Source organism: Toxotes jaculatrix, chromosome 17 (genome assembly GCF_017976425.1).
Source record: "Toxotes jaculatrix isolate fToxJac2 chromosome 17, fToxJac2.pri, whole genome shotgun sequence".
NCBI lineage: Eukaryota > Metazoa > Chordata > Actinopteri > Toxotidae > Toxotes > Toxotes jaculatrix.
Window position 1 is genome coordinate 17,431,568 of NC_054410.1, and position 19,853 is coordinate 17,451,420.

The following is a 19,853-nucleotide window of genomic DNA, read 5'->3' on the forward strand; positions in this document are numbered from 1 at the left end:
TTGCTGGGTGTGAGATGTGTAGCCTTGGAAAAAAGCACACAGCAAATAAGACAACTATTCTCAGAACTTGCAGAAATGTGTCAGAGGGCGGTAACGTAGCAAAAGCCAAATCTCTGACTGGGATTCACAGCTATTCCAAAAGCAATCTTACCGAGGAACAGGCATGTGCAGTGATGGTAAAATTGCACAGGACTGTAGAGGAATTGCCAGTAGAAAGGGCTTGTTGGAGTGATGATCTGGGAAAAACAAGAAGAAGAAAATCATTGTCACCTCAGGTAGGCTGTGTTAAAGAACTTTACCTATGCAAACTCAGCACCGCACAAAGCTGTAATTCACCTACCTGTTGACTGCACCACAGATGAGGCCCTCTGTGAAAAGATAATATTCCAGTATCAGACATTGTACCTTCCCAATGCGCTTTTGTCATCACACTTGAAATGTCTGCTGTTTCACAAACTTACCATCAACTGGGGTGTCCTCGCACTGGAGACAAGAAGAGCATTACAGTTAGTCTGGTGGCATAAGCAACTTAAAGTTCAAGTACTTTAATGTGGCCCCCTAAATGAAGTTAATGTGCCAAACTTGTGTGTGGGAAATTTTCATCAATATATTATCTTTTAATCCATGTCGTACTCCCATAGAAATGAACTTACCATGAAGGAATCTGCAACTGAGCAACCTGTTTGTGAGAAAAATGAAAAGAAGGCATGGCATCAATACAGCTATCATCGCAGCAGTGGTCATCTGCTTTTCTGAAAAAGTACGTCAACATACGTGTGAATGTCTCCTTGAGTGACTCTGTGCTTGATCTCACGCCCTGTGAAAGGTCCATTGGGAGGGATTTCACACTTTGCTGAAGACCAGTGAGGCTAAAAGAAGAAAAGACAAATTGTTGTGACTTGTCTGGAGCCACACTTTGGCCACATGCAAATCCAAAGTGTCTGACTTTGGACCTCAGAAATATCTCTTACATGGCTGCGTAGGATGCACAGCTGATGTTAGTGGGGATCACCACCAAGCTGCCAGGATGGAGGCTGGCCATCACAGTGACCAAATAGATCTGGAACCACAGCTTGAAGTCTTCAGGCTCAAAGTCTTCAAATTCAGGAGCAAGGGCTGTCAAGGTCAGGTTCAAGATGGTGTCTCTTACGGCCACATTTGTGATGAAGGTGATGTTTCTCTGGAAATGACAGGATTAACGTTTCAGTTCAAGAAGACTCTTTTCTTTTTTCTACCTCTGTCAACTCCTGCTAGAAATGAGAGCAAGCATGGTCACACATCTTTGTACTTCAGTGCAGGAGGGACATGATCAGGGCATCATCAGCAGAAAGTCATTCACCAAGCATATCACAAATGCACCATTTTGAGCCAAATCTCAGCCCTTTAACATTAGTTTCTATGAAAACATTGCATGAGCCTAGGACAAGTTTTACATGACCTGTTTGTCAGGCAACATTATGGGAAAATATGACAATCTTGACGTTAGCCATTCACCTGCTTGTTGATGTCTGTAAAAGTCTGGAAAAACTGATTGAGCTGCTCATCATCACGGGACTGTGTCAAGCTTGTGAGCACCTCCCTTACGATGGTCTCATTTTCCAAAGCGCCGCTGTCTGGATCCAGGATCAGCTCAGCCTTCTGGTTTGGTGAGAGGGAGCCCACAACTGCCACCTGATGACACGGGGGATGTAGAAATTGCTTTCCTTTTTGACATGGCAAAAGCATCCCTGTGTGCTGACTTGTTAAGTTCCAAATATTATGCTGCTGTTTTCAGGGAAGACTGCTAGTGAAGTGTACCACTTACCCCAGACAGGTTGAAGACTTTGAGGTCAGAGTATGTTGCATAGGTGGAAAATGGACCCAAGTTTGTCTCAAGCCATTGGGCATCACTCTGAATTCCCTGCCTGCAAACTGAAGAGCCCGCAGATGGGCGTTAGTATGCGTGCCATTTAGCAAGCAATCATTTCTATTGATACACGAGACAAGTCAAGTGCCAGTTTTCTTCTCATTGCCATTTCAGTGCTTTTCTTTTCTTTTCTTTTGAATTCACAATTTCAAGCCAACGGACAGGCCCACACAAGCAATCACATGGCGCAGTTTACTGCGACAGCCCTACCTGGCTCATTGATGACACTGGCAGATTTTCTCAGGTAGCCCAGCAGAACAGGTGTGATTTCTTGTTGTCTGCGCAGCGGTATTGCAGGGAACACTTTGGCCAGCCCGCTCACACTGTAAAGGAAAAAAAGAAAGATTCTTATGCTGTCCCTCGTGAGTATTTTGCTACTTTGGTGCAATGCAATCTGGCTTGTTTGCGCAATGCTACTCACACAACACGGTAGTCTGTGCAGTTTATGTCTGAGGTTGCATTCTTGAGCATCACTGCAGTGAAACTTGGCAGGAAAGGAACCAGTTTGATATGGAACCAAGCAAACCAGTCCGCTGTGTTGAAGCGTGGGAAGTGGGGACTGATGATGGTGAAGGTCTTATTCATTACACGGTCTCTCACAACAGGTTGGAAATCAGGGTCCTGTCAAGTTACGACATGAGAGGATTTCAGCACCACACAGTTTAGCTGCTGCATCTCAGTACTGCCTATGCTCGCTTCAAAGCCCAGGATTGTCCTTCTTCCCCCAGTGCCAAGAGTAGCCTACCTTTCCATTTGCTGTCAGCTGTGTCAGGAATTCATCCACATTTTCCAGAGCATTGCCCTCCTCAAGTCGCTCAAACACACGGTCGATTTGGTCTGTGTCATTGGAGTCCACTGAGCTCAGTGTCAGCTGTGCCAGCTGAGCAGGAGTGAGCACTGACAACGTGTCGGCCTACAGAAGGAGAGCAATATGCAATCAAACAGCAGTACTTGCAAAACCATAGCCAAGACCTTTCAGTTTGGGAGGGGAAGAATACTACAACTGCAATCGCCACTCACACTGGAGAAGTTGGGATTGAGGGCTTGCAAATCCTGCAGGGTTGCAAAAGCAGAGAAGCCGCCAAGGTTGGTCTGTAGCCACTCTTTACTACCTCTGATAGATGAGACACAGCCAGGATCTGCAAAGAGGACAGAAACAAAGACAATGGTGGGGCACTACCACTGCATGTGGCCAAGGCTTTACCAAATTGAGCCTGAGCACCTGCCTTTACCTGATGAGTCATTTCTTGAAAGGAATGGTTGGATGAAATGAGTGAAGACTGCTTGCTGTCTTTCTCTGTCCATGTACGGCCTTTGGCTGCCGAATACCTGGATGCTAAAATATGAGAGGGAGCTTTTAACATCTAAACAAGTAGAAAACTGCAGGTGCCTTTACAATCTAGTTGACAGTGGAGCAAGATATCAAATAATTGCTTACACAGTCTGGTATGTAAAGCAGCTGAAGTTCTTGGAGCTCAGGCAGAATAGGAAGTTGGGGGATGCAGAGGCCAAAAATGGACGAATCTTGCTCTGGAACCAGCTGCGGACAAACTCTTGGCTCTGCAGTTCTGCCTGGCTGAAGCTGGCAATTCTCACCTCTCCAAGAGCATCAAGAGCAGGCGACAAGGATGGCTTGCTGTTGTTGGGGGCCTAGGGAGGGAAAAGTCACTTTGCTTTTTACACAGAATTCACACAGTGAAGCACAGATTTGATGAAAATGTGGGATTGGATTTACCATAGTGGCAAATGAGTCAAGAGCCTGGTCTAGTGCAGTGGAAGCTTTTTGGAAGAGAAGCTTCCAGACCTCTACCGGGTATGTGCTTTGGCTTTCCAGTGAGCATTTCATCAGTGTCACCAAGTTGCTGGGTGTGAGATGTGTAGCCTTGGAAAAAAGCACACAGCAAATAAGACAACTATTCTCAGAACTTGCAGAAATGTGTCCGAGGGCGGTAACGTAGCAAAAGCCAAATCTCTGACTGGGATTCACAGCTATTCCAAAAGCAATCTTACCGAGGAACAGGCATGTGCAGTGATGGTGAAATTGCACAGAACTGTAGAGGAATTGCCAGTAGAAAGGGCTTGTTGGAGTGATGATCTGGGAAAAACAAGAAGAAGAAAATCATTGTCACCTCAGGTAGGCTGTGTTAAAGAACTTTACCTATGCAAACTCAGCACCGGACAAAGCTGTAATTCACCTACCTGTTGACTGCACCACAGATGAGGCCCTCTGTGAAAAGATAATATTCCAGTATCAGACATTGTACCTTCCCAATGCGCTTTTGTCATCACACTTGAAATGTCTGCCGTTTCACAAACTTACCATCAACTGGGGTGTCCTCGCACTGGAGACAAGAAGAGCATTACAGTTAGTCTGGTGGCATAAGCAACTTAAAGTTCAAGTACTTTAATGTGGCCCCCTAAATGAAGTTAATGTGCCAAACTTGTGTGTGGGAAATTTTCATCAATATATTATCTTTTAATCCATGTCGTACTCCCATAGAAATGAACTTACCGTGAAGGAATCTGCAACTGAGCAACCTGTTTGAGAGAAAAATGAAAAGAAGGCATGGCATCAATACAGCTATCATCGCAGCAGTGGTCATCTGCTTTTCTGAAAAAGTACGTCAACATACGTGTGAATGTCTCCTTGATTGACTCTGTGCTTGATCTCACGCCCTGTGAAAGGTCCATTGGGAGGGATTTCACACTTTGCTGAAGACCAGTGATGCTAAAAGAAGAAAAGACAAATTGTTGTGACTTGTCTGGAGCCACACTTTGGCCTCATGCAAATCCAAAATGTCTGACTTTGGACCTCAGAAATATCTCTTACATAGCTGCGTAGGATGCACAGCTGATGTTAGTGGGGATCACCACCAAGCTGCCAGGATGGAGGCTGGCCATCACAGTGACCAAATAGACCTGGAACCACAGCTTGAAGTCTTCAGGCTCAAAGTCTTCAAATTCAGGAGCAAGGGCTGTCAAGGTCAGGTTCAAGATGGTGTCTCTTACAGCCACATTTGTGATGAAGGTGATGTTTCTCTGGAAATGACAGGATTAACGTTTCAGTTCAAGAAGACTCTTTTCTTTTTTCTACCTCTGTCAACTCCTGCTAGAAATGAGAGCAAGCATGGTCACACATCTTTGTACTTCAGTGCAGGAGGGACATGATCAGGGCATCATCAGCAGAAAGTCATTCACCAAGCATATCACAAATGCACCATTTTGAGTCAAATCTCAGCCCTTTAACATTAGTTTCTCTGCAAACATTGCCTGAGCCTTGGACAGGTTTTACGTGACCTGTTTGTCAGGCAACTTTATGGGAAAATATGACAATCTTGACGTTAGCCATTCACCTGCTTGTTGATGTCTGTAAAAGTCTGGAAAAACTGATTGAGCTGCTCATCATCAGGGGACTGTGTCAAGCTTGTGAGCACCTCCCTTACGATGGTCTCATTTTCCAAAGCGCCGCTGTCTGGATCCAGGATCAGCTCAGCCTTCTGGTTTGGTGAGAGGGAGCCCACAACTGCCACCTGATGACACGGGGGATGTAGAAATTGCTTTCCTTTTTGACATGGCAAAAGCATCCCTGTGTGCTGACTTGTTAAGTTCCAAATATTATGCTGCTGTTTTCAGGGAAGACTGCTAGTGAGGTGTACCACTTACCCCAGACAGGTTGAAGACTTTGAGGTCAGAGTATGATGCATAGGTGGAAAATGGGCCCAAGTTTGCCTCAAGCCATTGGGCATCACTCTGAATTCCCTGCCTGCAAACTGAAGAGCCCGCAGATGGGCGTTAGTATGCGTGCCATTTAGCAAGCAATCATTTCTATTGATACACGAGACAAGTCAAGTGCCAGTTTTCTTCTCATTGCCATTTCAGTGCTTTTCTTTTTCTTTTGAATTCACAATTTCAAGCCAACGGACAGGCCCACACAAGCAATCACATGGCGCAGTTTACTGCGACAGCCCTACCTGGCTCATTGATGACACTGGCAGATTTTCTCAGGTAGCCCAGCAGAACAGGTGTGATTTCTTGTTGTCTGCGCAGCGGTATTGCAGGGAACACTTTGGCCAGCCCGCTCACACTGTAAAGGAAAAAAAGAAAGATTCTTATGCTGTCCCTCGTGAGTATTTTGCTACTTTGGTGCAATGCAATCTGGCTTGTTTGCGCAATGCTACTCACACAACACGGTAGTCTGTGCAGTTTATGTCTGAGGTTGCATTCTTGAGCATCACTGCAGTGAAACTTGGCAGGAAAGGAACCAGTTTGATATGGAACCAAGCAAACCAGTCCGCTGTGTTGAAGCGCGGGAAGTGGGGACTGATGATGGTGAAGGTCTTATTCATTACACGGTCTCTCACAACAGGTTGGAAATCAGGGTCCTGTCAAGTTACGACATGAGAGGATTTCAGCACCACACAGTTTAGCTGCTGCATCTCAGTACTGCCTATGCTCGCTTCAAAGCCCAGGATTGTCCTTCTTCCCCCAGTGCCAAGAGTAGCCTACCTTTCCATCTGCTGTCAGCTGTGTCAGGAATTCATCCACATTTTCCAGAGCATTGCCCTCCTCAAGTCGCTCAAACACACGGTCGATTTGGTCTGTGTCATTGGAGTCCACTGAGCTCAGTGTCAGCTGTGCCAGCTGAGCAGGAGTGAGCACTGACAACGTGTCGGCCTACAGAAGGAGAGCAATATGCAATCAAACAGCAGTACTTGCAAAACCATAGCCAAGACCTTTCAGTTTGGGAGGGGAAGAATACTACAACTGCAATCGCCACTCACACTGGAGAAGTTGGGATTGAGGGCTTGCAAATCCTGCAGGGTTGCAAAAGCAGAGAAGCCGCCAAGGTTGGTCTGTAGCCACTCTTTACTACCTCTGACAGACGAGACACAGCCAGGATCTGCAAAGAGGACAGAAACAAAGACAATGGTGGGGCACTACCACTGCATGTGGCCAAGGCTTTACCAAATTGAGCCTGAGCACCTGCCTTTACCTGATGAGTCATTTCTTGAAAGGAATGGTTGGATGAAATGAGTGAAGACTGCTTGCTGTCTTTCTCTGTCCATGTACGGCCTTTGGCTGCCGAATACCTGGATGCTAAAATATGAGAGGGCGCTTTTAACATCTAAACAAGTAGAAAACTGCAGGTGCCTTTACAATCTAGTTGACAGTGGAGCAAGATATCAAATAATTGCTTACACAGTCTGGTATGTAAAGCAGCTGAAGTTCTTGGAGCTCAGGCAGAATAGGAAGTTGGGGGATGCAGAGGCCAAAAATGGACGAATCTTGCTCTGGAACCAGCTGCGGACAAACTCTTGGCTCTGCAGTTCTGCCTGGCTGAAGCTGGCAATTCTCACCTCTCCAAGAGCATCAAGAGCAGGCGACAAGGATGGCTTGCTGTTGTTGGGGGCCTAGGGAGGGAAAAGTCACTTTGCTTTTTACACAGAATTCACACAGTGAAGCACAGATTTGATAAAAATGTGGGACTGGATTTACCATGGTGGCAAATGAGTCAAGAGCCTGGTCTAGTGCAGTGGAAGCTTTTTGGAAGAGAAGCTTCCAGACCTCTACCGGGTATGTGCTTTGGCTTTCCAGTGAGCATTTCATCAGTGTCACCAAGTTGCTGGGTGTGAGATGTGTAGCCTTGGAAAAAAGCACACAGCAAATAAGACAACTATTCTCAGAACTTGCAGAAGTGCGTCTGAGGGTGGCAACGTAGCAAAAGCCAAATCTCTGACTGGGATTCACAGCTATTCCAAAAGCAATCTTACCGAGGAACAGGCATGTGCAGTGATGGTGAAATTGCACAGAACTGTAGAGGAATTGCCAGTAGAAAGGGCTTGTTGGAGTGATGATCTGGGAAAAACAAGAAGAAGAAAATCATTGTCACCTCAGGTAGGCTGTGTTAAAGAACTTTACCTATGCAAACTCAGCACCGGACAAAGCTGTAATTCACCTACCTGTTGACTGCACCACAGATGAGGCCCTCTGTGAAAAGATAATATTCCAGTATCAGACATTGTACCTTCCCAATGCGCTTTTGTCATCACACTTGAAATGTCTGCCGTTTCACAAACTTACCATCAACTGGGGTGTCCTCGCACTGGAGACAAGAAGAGCATTACAGTTAGTCTGGTGGCATAAGCAACTTAAAGTTCAAGTACTTTAATGTGGCCCCCTAAATGAAGTTAATGTACCAAACTTGTGTGTGGGAAATTTTCATCAATATATTATCTTTTAATCCATGTCGTACTCCCATCGAAATGAACTTACCGTGAAGGAATCTGCAACTGAGCAACCTGTTTGAGAGAAAAATGAAAAGAAGGCATGGCATCAATACAGCTATCATCGCAGCAGTGGTCATCTGCTTTTCTGAAAAAGTACGTCAACATACGTGTGAATGTCTCCTTGAGTGACTCTGTGCTTGATCTCACGCCCTGTGAAAGGTCCATTGGGAGGGATTTCACACTTTGCTGAAGACCAGTGAGGCTAAAAGAAGAAAAGACAAATTGTTGTGACTTGTCTGGAGCCACACATTGGCCTCATGCAAATCCAAGGTGTCTGACTTTGGACCTCAGAAATATCTCTTACATAGCTGTGTAGGATGCACAGCTGATGTTAGTGGGGATCACCACCAAGCTGCCAGGATGGAGGCTGGCCATCACAGTGACCAAATAGACCTGGAACCACAGCTTGAAGTCTTCAGGCTCAAAGTCTTCAAATTCAGGAGCAAGGGCTGTCAAGGTCAGGTTCAAGATGGTGTCTCTTACGGCCACATTTGTGATGAAGGTGATGTTTCTCTGGAAATGACAGGATTAACGTTTCAGTTCAAGAAGACTCTTTTCTTTTTTCTACCTCTGTCAACTCCTGCTAGAAATGAGAGCAAGCATGGTCACACATCTTTGTACTTCAGTGCAGGAGGGACATGATCAGGGCATCATCAGCAGAAAGTCATTCACCAAGCATATCACAAATGCACCATTTTGAGCCAAATCTCAGCCCTTTAACATTAGTTTCTCTGCAAACATTGCCTGAGCCTAGGACAAGTTTTACGTGACCTGTTTGTCAGGCAACATTATGGGAAAATATGACAATCTTGACGTTAGCCATTCACCTGCTTGTTGATGTCTGTAAAAGTCTGAAAAAACTGATTGAGCTGCTCATCATCAGGGGACTGTGTCAAGCTTGTGAGCACCTCCCTTACGATGGTCTCATTTTCCAAAGCGCCGCTGTCTGGATCCAGGATCAGCTCAGCCTTCTGGTTTGGTGAGAGGGAGCCCACAACTGCCACCTGATGACACGGGGGATGTAGAAATTGCTTTCCTTTTTGACATGGCAAAAGCATCCCTGTGTGCTGACTTGTTAAGTTCCAAATATTGTGCTGCTGTTTTCAGGGAAGACTGCTAGTGAGGTGTACCACTTACCCCAGACAGGTTGAAGACTTTGAGGTCAGAGTATGATGCATAGGTGGAAAATGGACCCAAGTTTGCCTCAAGCCATTGGGCATCACTCTGAATTCCCTGCCTGCAAACTGAAGAGCCCGCAGATGGGCGTTAGTATGCGTGCCATTTAGCAAGCAATCATTTTTATTGATACACGAGACAAGTCAAGTGCCAGTTTTCTTCTCATTGCCATTTCAGTGCTTTTCTTTTTTTTTCTTTTTTTTTCTTTTGAATTCACAATTTCAAACCAACGGACAGGCCCACACAAGCAATCACATGGCGCAGTTTACTGCGACAGCCCTACCTGGCTCATTGATGACACTGGCAGATTTTCTCAGGTAGCCCAGCAGAACAGGTGTGATTTCTTGTTGTCTGCGCAGCGGTATTGCAGGGAACACTTTGGCCAGCCCGCTCACACTGTAAAGGAAAAAAAGAAAGATTCTTATGCTGTCCCTCGTGAGTATTTTGCTACTTTGGTGCAATGCAATCTGGCTTGTTTGCGCAATGCTACTCACACAACACGGTAGTCTGTGCAGTTTATGTCTGAGGTTGCATTCTTGAGCATCACTGCAGTGAAACTTGGCAGGAAAGGAACCAGTTTGATATGGAACCAAGCAAACCAGTCCGCTGTGTTGAAGCGTGGGAAGTGGGGACTGATGATGGTGAAGGTCTTATTCATTACACGGTCTCTCACAACAGGTTGGAAATCAGGGTCCTGTCAAGTTATGACATGAGAGGATTTCAGCACCACACAGTTTAGCTGCTGCAAGTACACCACACAGGATACTAGAAGGGATGTAATGAAATATTTCTTCATATGAACGAGTCCCGTTACAACTTCTGCAGAGGTTTAGATATGCATCTCAGTACCGCCTATGCTCGCTTCAAAGCCCAGGATTGTCCTTCTTCCCCCAGTGCCAAGAGTAGCCTACCTTTCCATTTGTTGTCAGCTGTGTCAGGAATTCATCCACATTTTCCAGAGCATTGCCCTCCTCAAGTCGCTCAAACACACGGTCGATTTGGTCTGTGTCATTGGAGTCCACTGAGCTCAGTGTCAGCTGTGCCACCTGAGCAGGAGTGAGCACTGACAACGTGTCGGCCTACAGAAGGAGAGCAATATGCAATCAAACAGCAGTACTTGCAAAACCATAGGCAAGACCTTTCAGTTTGGGAGGGGAAGAATACTACAACTGCAATCGCCACTCACACTGGTGAAGTTGGGATTGAGGGCTTGCAAATCCTGCAGGGTTGCAAAAGCAGAGAAGTCGCCAAGGTTGGCCTGTAGCCACTCTTTACTACCTCTGACAGACGAGACACAGCCAGGATCTGCAAAGAGGACAGAAACAAAGACAATGGTAGGGCACTACCACTGCATGTGGCCAAGGCTTTACCAAATTGAGCCTGAGCACCTGCCTTTACCTGAAGAGTCATTTCTTGAAAGGAATGGTTGGATGAAATGAGTGAAGACTGCTTGCTGTCTTTCTCTGTCCATGTACGGCCTTTGGCTGCCGAATACCTGGATGCTAAAATATGAGAGGGCGCTTTTAACATCTAAACAAGTAGAAAACCGCAGGTGCCTTTACAATCTAGTTGACAGTGGAGCAAGATATCAAATAATTGCTTACACAGTCTGGTATGTAAAGCAGCTGAAGTTCTTGGAGCTCAGGCAGAATAGGAAGTTGGGGGATGCAGAGGCCAAAAATGGACGAATCTTGCTCTGGAACCAGCTGCGGACAAACTCTTGGCTCTGCAGTTCTGCCTGGCTGAAGCTGGCAATTCTCACCTCTCCAAGAGCATCAAGAGCAGGCGACAAGGATGGCTTGCTGTTGTTGGGGGCCTAGGGAGGGAAAAGTCACTTTGCTTTTTACACAGAATTCACACAGTGAAGCACAGATTTGATGAAACTGTGGGATTGGATTTACCATGGTGGCAAATGAGTCAAGAGCCTGGTCTAGTGCAGTGGAAGCTTTTTGGAAGAGAAGCTTCCAGACCTCTACCGGGTATGTGCTTTGGCTTTCCAGTGAGCATTTCATCAGTGTCACCAAGTTGCTGGGTGTGAGATGCGTAGCCTTGGAAAAAAGCACACAGCAAATAAGACAACTATTCTCAGAACTTGCAGAAATGTGTCCGAGGGCGGTAACGTAGCAAAAGCCAAATCTCTGACTGGGATTCACAGCTATTCCAAAAGCAATCTTACCGAGGAACAGGCATGTGCAGTGATGGTAAAATTGCACAGGACTGTAGAGGAATTGCCAGTAGAAAGGGCTTGTTGGAGTGATGATCTGGGAAAAAAAAGAAGAAGAAAATCATTGTCACCTCAGGTAGGCTGTGTTAAAGAACTTTACCTATGCAAACTCAGCACCGCACAAAGCTGTAATTCACCTACCTGTTGACTGCACCACAGATGAGGCCCTCTGTGAAAAGATAATATTCCAGTATCAGACATTGTACCTTCCCAATGCGCTTTTGTCATCACACTTGAAATGTCTGCTGTTTCACAAACTTACCATCAACTGGGGTGTCCTCGCACTGGAGACAAGAAGAGCATTACAGTTAGTCTGGTGGCATAAGCAACTTAAAGATCAAGTACTTTAATGTGGCCCCCTAAATGAAGTTAATGTGCCAAACTTGTGTGTGGGAAATTTTCATCAATATATTATCTTTTAATCCATGTCGTACTCCCATAGAAATGAACTTACCGTGAAGGAATCTGCAACTGAGCAACCTGTTTGAGAGAAAAATGAAAAGAAGGCATGGCATCAATACAGCTATCATCACAGCAGTGGTCATCTGCTTTTCTGAAAAAGTACGTCAACATACGTGTGAATGTCTCCTTGAGTGACTCTGTGCTTGATCTCACGCCCTGTGAAAGGTCCATTGGGAGGAATTTCACACTTTGCTGAAGACCAGTGAGGCTAAAAGAAGAAAAGACAAATTGTTGTGACTTGTCTGGAGCCACACTTTGGCCTCATGCAAATCCAAAATGTCTGACTTTGGACCTCAGAAATATCTCTTACATAGCTGCGTAGGATGCACAGCTGATGTTACTGGGGATCACCACCAAGCTGCCAGGATGGAGGCTGGCCATCACAGTGACCAAATAGACCTGGAACCACAGCTTGAAGTCTTCAGGCTCAAAGTCTTCAAATTCAGGAGCAAGGGCTGTCAAGGTCAGGTTCAAGATGGTGTCTCTTACGGCCACATTTGTGATGAAGGTGATGTTTCTCTGGAAATGACAGGATTAACGTTTCAGTTCAAGAAGACTCTTTTCTTTTTTCTACCTCTGTCAACTCCTGCTAGAAATGAGAGCAAGCATGGTCACACATCTTTGTACTTCAGTGCAGGAGGGACATGATCAGGGCATCATCAGCAGAAAGTCATTCACCAAGCATATCACAAATGCACCATTTTGAGCCAAATCTCAGCCCTTTAACATTAGTTTCTCTGCAAACATTGCCTGAGCCTTGGACAGGTTTTACGTGACCTGTTTGTCAGGCAACATTATGGGAAAATATGACAATCTTGACGTTAGCCATTCACCTGCTTGTTGATGTCTGTAAAAGTCTGGAAAAACTGATTGAGCTGCTCATCATCAGGGGACTGTGTCAAGCTTGTGAGCACCTCCCTTACGATGGTCTCATTTTCCAAAGCGCCGCTGTCTGGATCCAGGATCAGCTCAGCCTTCTGGTTTGGTGAGAGGGAGCCCACAACTGCCACCTGATGACACGGGGGATGTAGAAATTGCTTTCCTTTTTGACATGGCAAAAGCATCCCTGTGTGCTGACTTGTTAAGTTCCAAATATTGTGCTGCTGTTTTCAGGGAAGACTGCTAGTGAGGTGTACCACTTACCCCAGACAGGTTGAAGACTTTGAGGTCAGAGTATGTTGCATAGGTGGAAAATGGACCCAAGTTTGCCTCAAGCCATTGGGCATCACTCTGAATTCCCTGCCTGCAAACTGAAGAGCCCGCAGATGGGCGTTAGTATGCGTGCCATTTAGCAAGCAATCATTTCTATTGATACACGAGACAAGTTAAGTGCCAGTTTTCTTCTCATTGCCATTTCAGTGCTTTTCTTTTTCTTTTTTTTTCTTTTGAATTCACAATTTCAAACCAACGGACAGGCCCACACAAGCAATCACATGGCGCAGTTTACTGCGACAGCCCTACCTGGCTCATTGATGACACTGGCAGATTTTCTCAGGTAGCCCAGCAGAACAGGTGTGATTTCTTGTTGTCTGCGCAGCGGTATTGCAGGGAACACTTTGGCCAGCCCGCTCACACTGTAAAGGAAAAAAAGAAAGATTCTTATGCTGTCCCTCGTGAGTATTTTGCTACTTTGGTGCAATGCAATCTGGCTTGTTTGCGCAATGCTACTCACACAACACGGTAGTCTGTGCAGTTTATGTCTGAGGTTGCATTCTTGAGCATCACTGCAGTGAAACTTGGCAGGAAAGGAACCAGTTTGATATGGAACCAAGCAAACCAGTCCGCTGTGTTGAAGCGTGGGAAGTGGGGACTGATGATGGTGAAGGTCTTATTCATTACACGGTCTCTCACAACAGGTTGGAAATCAGGGTCCTGTCAAGTTACGACATGAGAGGATTTCAGCACCACACAGTTTAGCTGCTGCAAGTACACCACACAGGATACTAGAAGGGATGTAATGAAATATTTCTTCATATGAACGAGTCCCGTTACAACTTCTGCAGAGGTTTAGATATGCATCTCAGTACTGCCTATGCTCGCTTCAAAGCCCAGGATCGTCCTTCTTCCCCCAGTGCCAAGAGTAGCCTACCTTTCCATCTGCTGTCAGCTGTGTCAGGAATTCATCCACATTTTCCAGAGCATTGCCCTCCTCAAGTCGCTCAAACACACGGTCGATTTGGTCTGTGTCATTGGAGTCCACTGAGCTCAGTGTCAGCTGTGCCACCTGAGCAGGAGTGAGCACTGACAACGTGTCGGCCTACAGAAGGAGAGCAATATGCAATCAAACAGCAGTACTTGCAAAACCATAGCCAAGACCTTTCAGTTTGGGAGGGGAAGAATACTACAACTGCAATCGCCACTCACACTGGAGAAGTTGGGATTGAGGGCTTGCAAATCCTGCAGGGTTGCAAAAGCAGAGAAGTCGCCAAGGTTGGTCTGTAGCCACTCTTTACTACCTCTGACAGAGGAGACACAGCCAGGATCTGCAAAGAGGACAGAAACAAAGACAATGGTAGGGCACTACCACTGCATGTGGCCAAGGCTTTACCAAATTGAGCCTGAGCACCTGCCTTTACCTGAAGAGTCATTTCTTGAAAGGAATGGTTGGATGAAATGAGTGAAGACTGCTTGCTGTCTTTCTCTGTCCATGTACGGCCTTTGGCTGCCGAATACCTGGATGCTAAAATATGAGAGGGCGCTTTTAACATCTAAACAAGTAGAAAACTGCAGGTGCCTTTACAATCTAGTTGACAGTGGAGCAAGATATCAAATAATTGCTTACACAGTCTGGTATGTAAAGCAGCTGAAGTTCTTGGAGCTCAGGCAGAATAGGAAGTTGGGGGATGCAGAGGCCAAAAATGGACGAATCTTGCTCTGGAACCAGCTGCGGACAAACTCTTGGCTCTGCAGTTCTGCCTGGCTGAAGCTGGCAATTCTCACCTCTCCAAGAGCATCAAGAGCAGGCGACAAGGATGGCTTGCTGTTGTTGGGGGCCTAGGGAGGGAAAAGTCACTTTGCTTTTTACACAGAATTCACACAGTGAAGCACAGATTTGATGAAAATGTGGGACTGGATTTACCATGGTGGCAAATGAGTCAAGAGCCTGGTCTAGTGCAGTGGAAGCTTTTTGGAAGAGAAGCTTCCAGACCTCTACCGGGTATGTGCTTTGGCTTTCCAGTGAGCATTTCATCAGTGTCACCAAGTTGCTGGGTGTGAGATGTGTAGCCTTGGAAAAAAGCACACAGCAAATAAGACAACTATTCTCAGAACTTGCAGAAATGTGTCCGAGGGCGGTAACGTAGCAAAAGCCAAATCTCTGACTGCGATTCACAGCTATTCCAAAAGCAATCTTACCGAGGAACAGGCATGTGCAGTGATGGTAAAATTGCACAGGACTGTAGAGGAATTGCCAGTAGAAAGGGCTTGTTGGAGTGATGATCTGGGAAAAACAAGAAAAAGAAAATCATTGTCACCTCAGGTAGGCTGTGTTAAAGAACTTTACCTATGCAAACTCAGCACCGGACAAAGCTGTAATTCACCTACCTGTTGACTGCACCACAGATGAGGCCCTCTGTGAAAAGATAATATTCCAGTATCAGACATTGTACCTTCCCAATGCGCTTTTGTCATCACACTTGAAATGTCTGCTGTTTCACAAACTTACCATCAACTGGGGTGTCCTTGCACTGGAGACAAGAAGAGCATTACAGTTAGTCTGGTGGCATAAGCAACTTAAAGTTCAAGTACTTTAATGTGGCCCCCTAAATGAAGTTAATGTGCCAAACTTGTGTGTGGGAAATTTTCATCAAATATTAGAAAAAGAAATGAACTTACCGTGAAGGAATCTGCAACTGAGCAACCTGTTTGTGAGAAAAATGAAAAGAAGGCATGGCATCAATACAGCTATCATCGCAGCAGTGGTCATCTGCTTTTCTGAAAAAGTACGTCAACGTACGTGTGAATGTCTCCTTGAGTGACTCTGTGCTTGATCTCACGCCCTGTGAAAGGTCCATTGGGAGGGATTTCACACTTTGCTGAAGACCAGTGAGGCTAAAAGAAGAAAAGACAAATTGTTGTGACTTGTCTGGAGCCACACTTTGGCTTCATGCAAATCCAAAATGTCTGACTTTGGACTTCAGGAATATATCTTACATAGCTGCGTAGGATGCACAGCTGATGTTACTGGGGATCACCACCAAGCTGCCAGGATGGAGGCTGGCCATCACAGTGACCAAATAGACCTGGAACCACAGCTTGAAGTCTTCAGGCTCAAAGTCTTCAAATTCAGGAGCAAGGGCTGTCAAGGTCAGGTTCAAGATGGTGTCTCTTACAGCCACATTTGTGATGAAGGTGATGTTTCTCTGGAAATGACAGGATTAACGTTTCAGTTCAAGCAGACTCTTTTCTTTTTTCTACCTCTGTCAACTCCTGCTAGAAATGAGAGCAAGCATGGTCACACATCTTTGTACTTCAGTGCAGGAGGGACATGATCAGGGCATCATCAGCAGAAAGTCATTCACCAAGCATATCACAAATGCACCATTTTGAGCCAAATCTCAGCCCTTTAACATTAGTTTCTCTGCAAACATTGCCTGAGCCTAGGACAAGTTTTACGTGACCTGTTTGTCAGGCAACATTATGGGAAAATATGACAATCTTGACGTTAGCCATTCACCTGCTTGTTGATGTCTGTAAAAGTCTGGAAAAACTGATTGAGCTGCTCATCATCAGGGGACTGTGTCAAGCTTGTGAGCACCTCCCTTACGATGGTCTCATTTTCCAAAGCGCCGCTGTCTGGATCCAGGATCAGCTCAGCCTTCTGGTTTGGTGAGAGGGAGCCCACAACTGCCACCTGATGACACGGGGGATGTAGAAATTGCTTTCCTTTTTGACATGGCAAAAGCATCCCTGTGTGCTGACTTGTTAAGTTCCAAATATTGTGCTGCTGTTTTCAGGGAAGACTGCTAGTGAGGTGTACCACTTACCCCAGACAGGTTGAAGACTTTGAGGTCAGAGTATGATGCATAGGTGGAAAATGGACCCAAGTTTGCCTCAAGCCATTGGGCATCACTCTGAATTCCCTGCCTGCAAACTGAAGAGCCCGCAGATGGGCGTTAGTATGCGTGCCATTTAGCAAGCAATCATTTTTATTGATACACGAGACAAGTCAAGTGCCAGTTTTCTTCTCATTGCCATTTCAGTGCTTTTCTTTTTTTTTCTTTTGAATTCACAATTTCAAACCAACGGACAGGCCCACACAAGCAATCACATGGCGCAGTTTACTGCGACAGCCCTACCTGGCTCATTGATGACACTGGCAGATTTTCTCAGGTAGCCCAGCAGAACAGGTGTGATTTCTTGTTGTCTGCGCAGCGGTATTGCAGGGAACACTTTGGCCAGCCCGCTCACACTGTAAAGGAAAAAAAGAAAGATTCTTATGCTGTCCCTCGTGAGTATTTTGCTACTTTGGTGCAATGCAATCTGGCTTGTTTGCGCAATGCTACTCACACAACACGGTAGTCTGTGCAGTTTATGTCTGAGGTTGCATTCTTGAGCATCACTGCAGTGAAACTTGGCAGGAAAGGAACCAGTTTGATATGGAACCAAGCAAACCAGTCCGCTGTGTTGAAGCGCGGGAAGTGGGGACTGATGATGGTGAAGGTCTTATTCATTACACGGTCTCTCACAACAGGTTGGAAATCAGGGTCCTGTCAAGTTACGACATGAGAGGATTTCAGCACCACACAGTTTAGCTGCTGCATCTCAGTACTGCCTATGCTCGCTTCAAAGCCCAGGATTGTCCTTCTTCCCCCAGTGCCAAGAGTAGCCTACCTTTCCATTTGCTGTCAGCTGTGTCAGGAATTCATCCACATTTTCCAGAGCATTGCCCTCCTCCAGTCGCTCAAACACACGGTCGATTTGGTCTGTGTCATTGGAGTCCACTGAGCTCAGTGTCAGCTGTGCCAGCTGAGCAGGAGTGAGCACTGACAACGTGTCGGCCTACAGAAGGAGAGCAATATGCAATCAAACAGCAGTACTTGCAAAACCATAGCCAAGACCTTTCAGTTTGGGAGGGGAAGAATACTACAACTGCAATCGCCACTCACACTGGAGAAGTTGGGATTGAGGGCTTGCAAATCCTGCAGGGTTGCAAAAGCAGAGAAGCCGCCAAGGTTGGTCTGTAGCCACTCTTTACTACCTCTGACAGACGAGACACAGCCAGGATCTGCAAAGAGGACAGAAACAAAGACAATGGTAGGGCACTACCACTGCATGTGGCCAAGGCTTTACCAAATTGAGCCTGAGCACCTGCCTTTACCTGATGAGTCATTTCTTGAAAGGAATGGTTGGATGAAATGAGTGAAGACTGCTTGCTGTCTTTCTCTGTCCATATACGGCCTTTGGCTACCGAATACCTGGATGCTAAAATATGAGAGGGCGCTTTTAACATCTAAACAAGTAGAAAACCGCAGGTGCCTTTACAATCTAGTTGACAGTGGAGCAAGATATCAAATAATTGCTTACACAGTCTGGTATGTAAAGCAGCTGAAGTTCTTGGAGCTCAGGCAGAATAGGAAGTTGGGGGATGCAGAGGCCAAAAATGGACGAATCTTGCTCTGGAACCAGCTGCGGACAAACTCTTGGCTCTGCAGTTCTGCCTGGCTGAAGCTGGCAATTCTCACCTCTCCAAGAGCATCAAGAGCAGGCGACAAGGATGGCTTGCTGTTGTTGGGGGCCTAGGGAGGGAAAAGTCACTTTGCTTTTTACACAGAATTCACACAGTGAATCACAGATTTGATGAAAATGTGGGATTGGATTTACCATGGTGGCAAATGAGTCAAGAGCCTGGTCTAGTGCAGTGGAAGCTTTTTGGAAGAGAAGCTTCCAGACCTCTACCGGGTATGTGCTTTGGCTTTCCAGTGAGCATTTCATCAGTGTCACCAAGTTGCTGGGTGTGAGATGTGTAGCCTTGGAAAAAAGCACACAGCAAATAAGACAACTATTCTCAGAACTTGCAGAAGTGCGTCTGAGGGTGGAAACGTAGCAAAAGCCAAATCTCTGGCGGGGATTCACAGCTATTCCAAAAGCAATCTTACCGAGGAACAGGCATGTGCAGTGATGGTAAAATTGCACAGGACTGTAGAGGAATTGCCAGTAGAAAGGGCTTGTTGGAGTGATGATCTGGGAAAAACAAGAAGAAGAAAATCATTGTCACCTCAGGTAGGCTGTGTTAAAGAACTTTACCTATGCAAACTCAGCACCAGACAAAGCTGTAATTCACCTACCTGTTGACTGCACCACAGATGAGGCCCTCTGTGAAAAGATAATATTCCAGTATCAGACATTGTACCTTCCCAATGCGCTTTTGTCATCACACTTGAAATGTCTGCTGTTTCACAAACTTACCATCAACTGGGGTGTCCTTGCACTGGAGACAAGAAGAGCATTACAGTTAGTCTGGTGGCATAAGCAACTTAAAGTTCAAGTACTTTAATGTGGCCCCCTAAATTAAGTTAATGTGCCAAACTTGTGTGTGGGAAATTTTCATCAAATATTAGAAAAAGAAATGAACTTACCGTGAAGGAATCTGCAACTGAGCAACCTGTTTGTGAGAAAAATGAAAAGAAGGCATGGCATCAATACAGCTATCATCGCAGCAGTGGTCATCTGCTTTTCTGAAAAAGTACGTCAACGTACGTGTGAATGTCTCCTTGAGTGACTCTGTGCTTGATCTCACGCCCTGTGAAAGGTCCATTGGGAGGGATTTCACACTTTGCTGAAGACCAGTGAGGCTAAA

General features: G+C 45.8%; 1 protein-coding gene across 1 annotated transcript in view; it reads right to left on the reverse strand.

Moving 5' to 3' along the window:
- LOC121197632 overlaps positions 1-19,853 on the reverse strand; it is a 51,012-nt gene that overhangs the window by 25,499 nt on the left and 5,660 nt on the right. The window contains exons 22-74 of the mRNA XM_041061319.1: positions 19,754-19,848; positions 19,633-19,658; positions 19,463-19,484; positions 19,342-19,369; positions 19,153-19,237; positions 18,878-19,024; positions 18,581-18,792; positions 18,375-18,478; positions 18,163-18,281; positions 17,888-18,055; positions 17,564-17,763; positions 17,353-17,465; positions 17,041-17,147; positions 16,731-16,907; positions 16,208-16,416; positions 16,011-16,105; positions 15,890-15,915; positions 15,720-15,741; positions 15,599-15,626; positions 15,410-15,494; positions 15,135-15,281; positions 14,838-15,049; positions 14,632-14,735; positions 14,420-14,538; positions 14,145-14,312; positions 13,728-13,927; positions 13,517-13,629; positions 13,199-13,305; positions 12,889-13,065; positions 12,366-12,574; positions 8,301-8,395; positions 8,180-8,205; positions 7,988-8,009; positions 7,867-7,894; positions 7,678-7,762; positions 7,403-7,549; positions 7,106-7,317; positions 6,900-7,003; positions 6,688-6,806; positions 6,413-6,580; positions 6,089-6,288; positions 5,878-5,990; positions 5,570-5,676; positions 5,260-5,436; positions 4,737-4,945; positions 4,540-4,634; positions 4,419-4,444; positions 4,227-4,248; positions 4,106-4,133; positions 3,917-4,001; positions 3,642-3,788; positions 3,345-3,556; positions 3,139-3,242 (exon numbers count right to left, since the gene is read on the reverse strand). Coding sequence (XP_040917253.1) covers positions 3,139-3,242; positions 3,345-3,556; positions 3,642-3,788; positions 3,917-4,001; positions 4,106-4,133; positions 4,227-4,248; positions 4,419-4,444; positions 4,540-4,634; positions 4,737-4,945; positions 5,260-5,436; positions 5,570-5,676; positions 5,878-5,990; positions 6,089-6,288; positions 6,413-6,580; positions 6,688-6,806; positions 6,900-7,003; positions 7,106-7,317; positions 7,403-7,549; positions 7,678-7,762; positions 7,867-7,894; positions 7,988-8,009; positions 8,180-8,205; positions 8,301-8,395; positions 12,366-12,574; positions 12,889-13,065; positions 13,199-13,305; positions 13,517-13,629; positions 13,728-13,927; positions 14,145-14,312; positions 14,420-14,538; positions 14,632-14,735; positions 14,838-15,049; positions 15,135-15,281; positions 15,410-15,494; positions 15,599-15,626; positions 15,720-15,741; positions 15,890-15,915; positions 16,011-16,105; positions 16,208-16,416; positions 16,731-16,907; positions 17,041-17,147; positions 17,353-17,465; positions 17,564-17,763; positions 17,888-18,055; positions 18,163-18,281; positions 18,375-18,478; positions 18,581-18,792; positions 18,878-19,024; positions 19,153-19,237; positions 19,342-19,369; positions 19,463-19,484; positions 19,633-19,658; positions 19,754-19,848 — 6,155 coding nt within the window. The remainder of the gene's footprint in view (positions 1-3,138; positions 3,243-3,344; positions 3,557-3,641; positions 3,789-3,916; positions 4,002-4,105; positions 4,134-4,226; positions 4,249-4,418; positions 4,445-4,539; positions 4,635-4,736; positions 4,946-5,259; positions 5,437-5,569; positions 5,677-5,877; positions 5,991-6,088; positions 6,289-6,412; positions 6,581-6,687; positions 6,807-6,899; positions 7,004-7,105; positions 7,318-7,402; positions 7,550-7,677; positions 7,763-7,866; positions 7,895-7,987; positions 8,010-8,179; positions 8,206-8,300; positions 8,396-12,365; positions 12,575-12,888; positions 13,066-13,198; positions 13,306-13,516; positions 13,630-13,727; positions 13,928-14,144; positions 14,313-14,419; positions 14,539-14,631; positions 14,736-14,837; positions 15,050-15,134; positions 15,282-15,409; positions 15,495-15,598; positions 15,627-15,719; positions 15,742-15,889; positions 15,916-16,010; positions 16,106-16,207; positions 16,417-16,730; positions 16,908-17,040; positions 17,148-17,352; positions 17,466-17,563; positions 17,764-17,887; positions 18,056-18,162; positions 18,282-18,374; positions 18,479-18,580; positions 18,793-18,877; positions 19,025-19,152; positions 19,238-19,341; positions 19,370-19,462; positions 19,485-19,632; positions 19,659-19,753; positions 19,849-19,853) is intronic.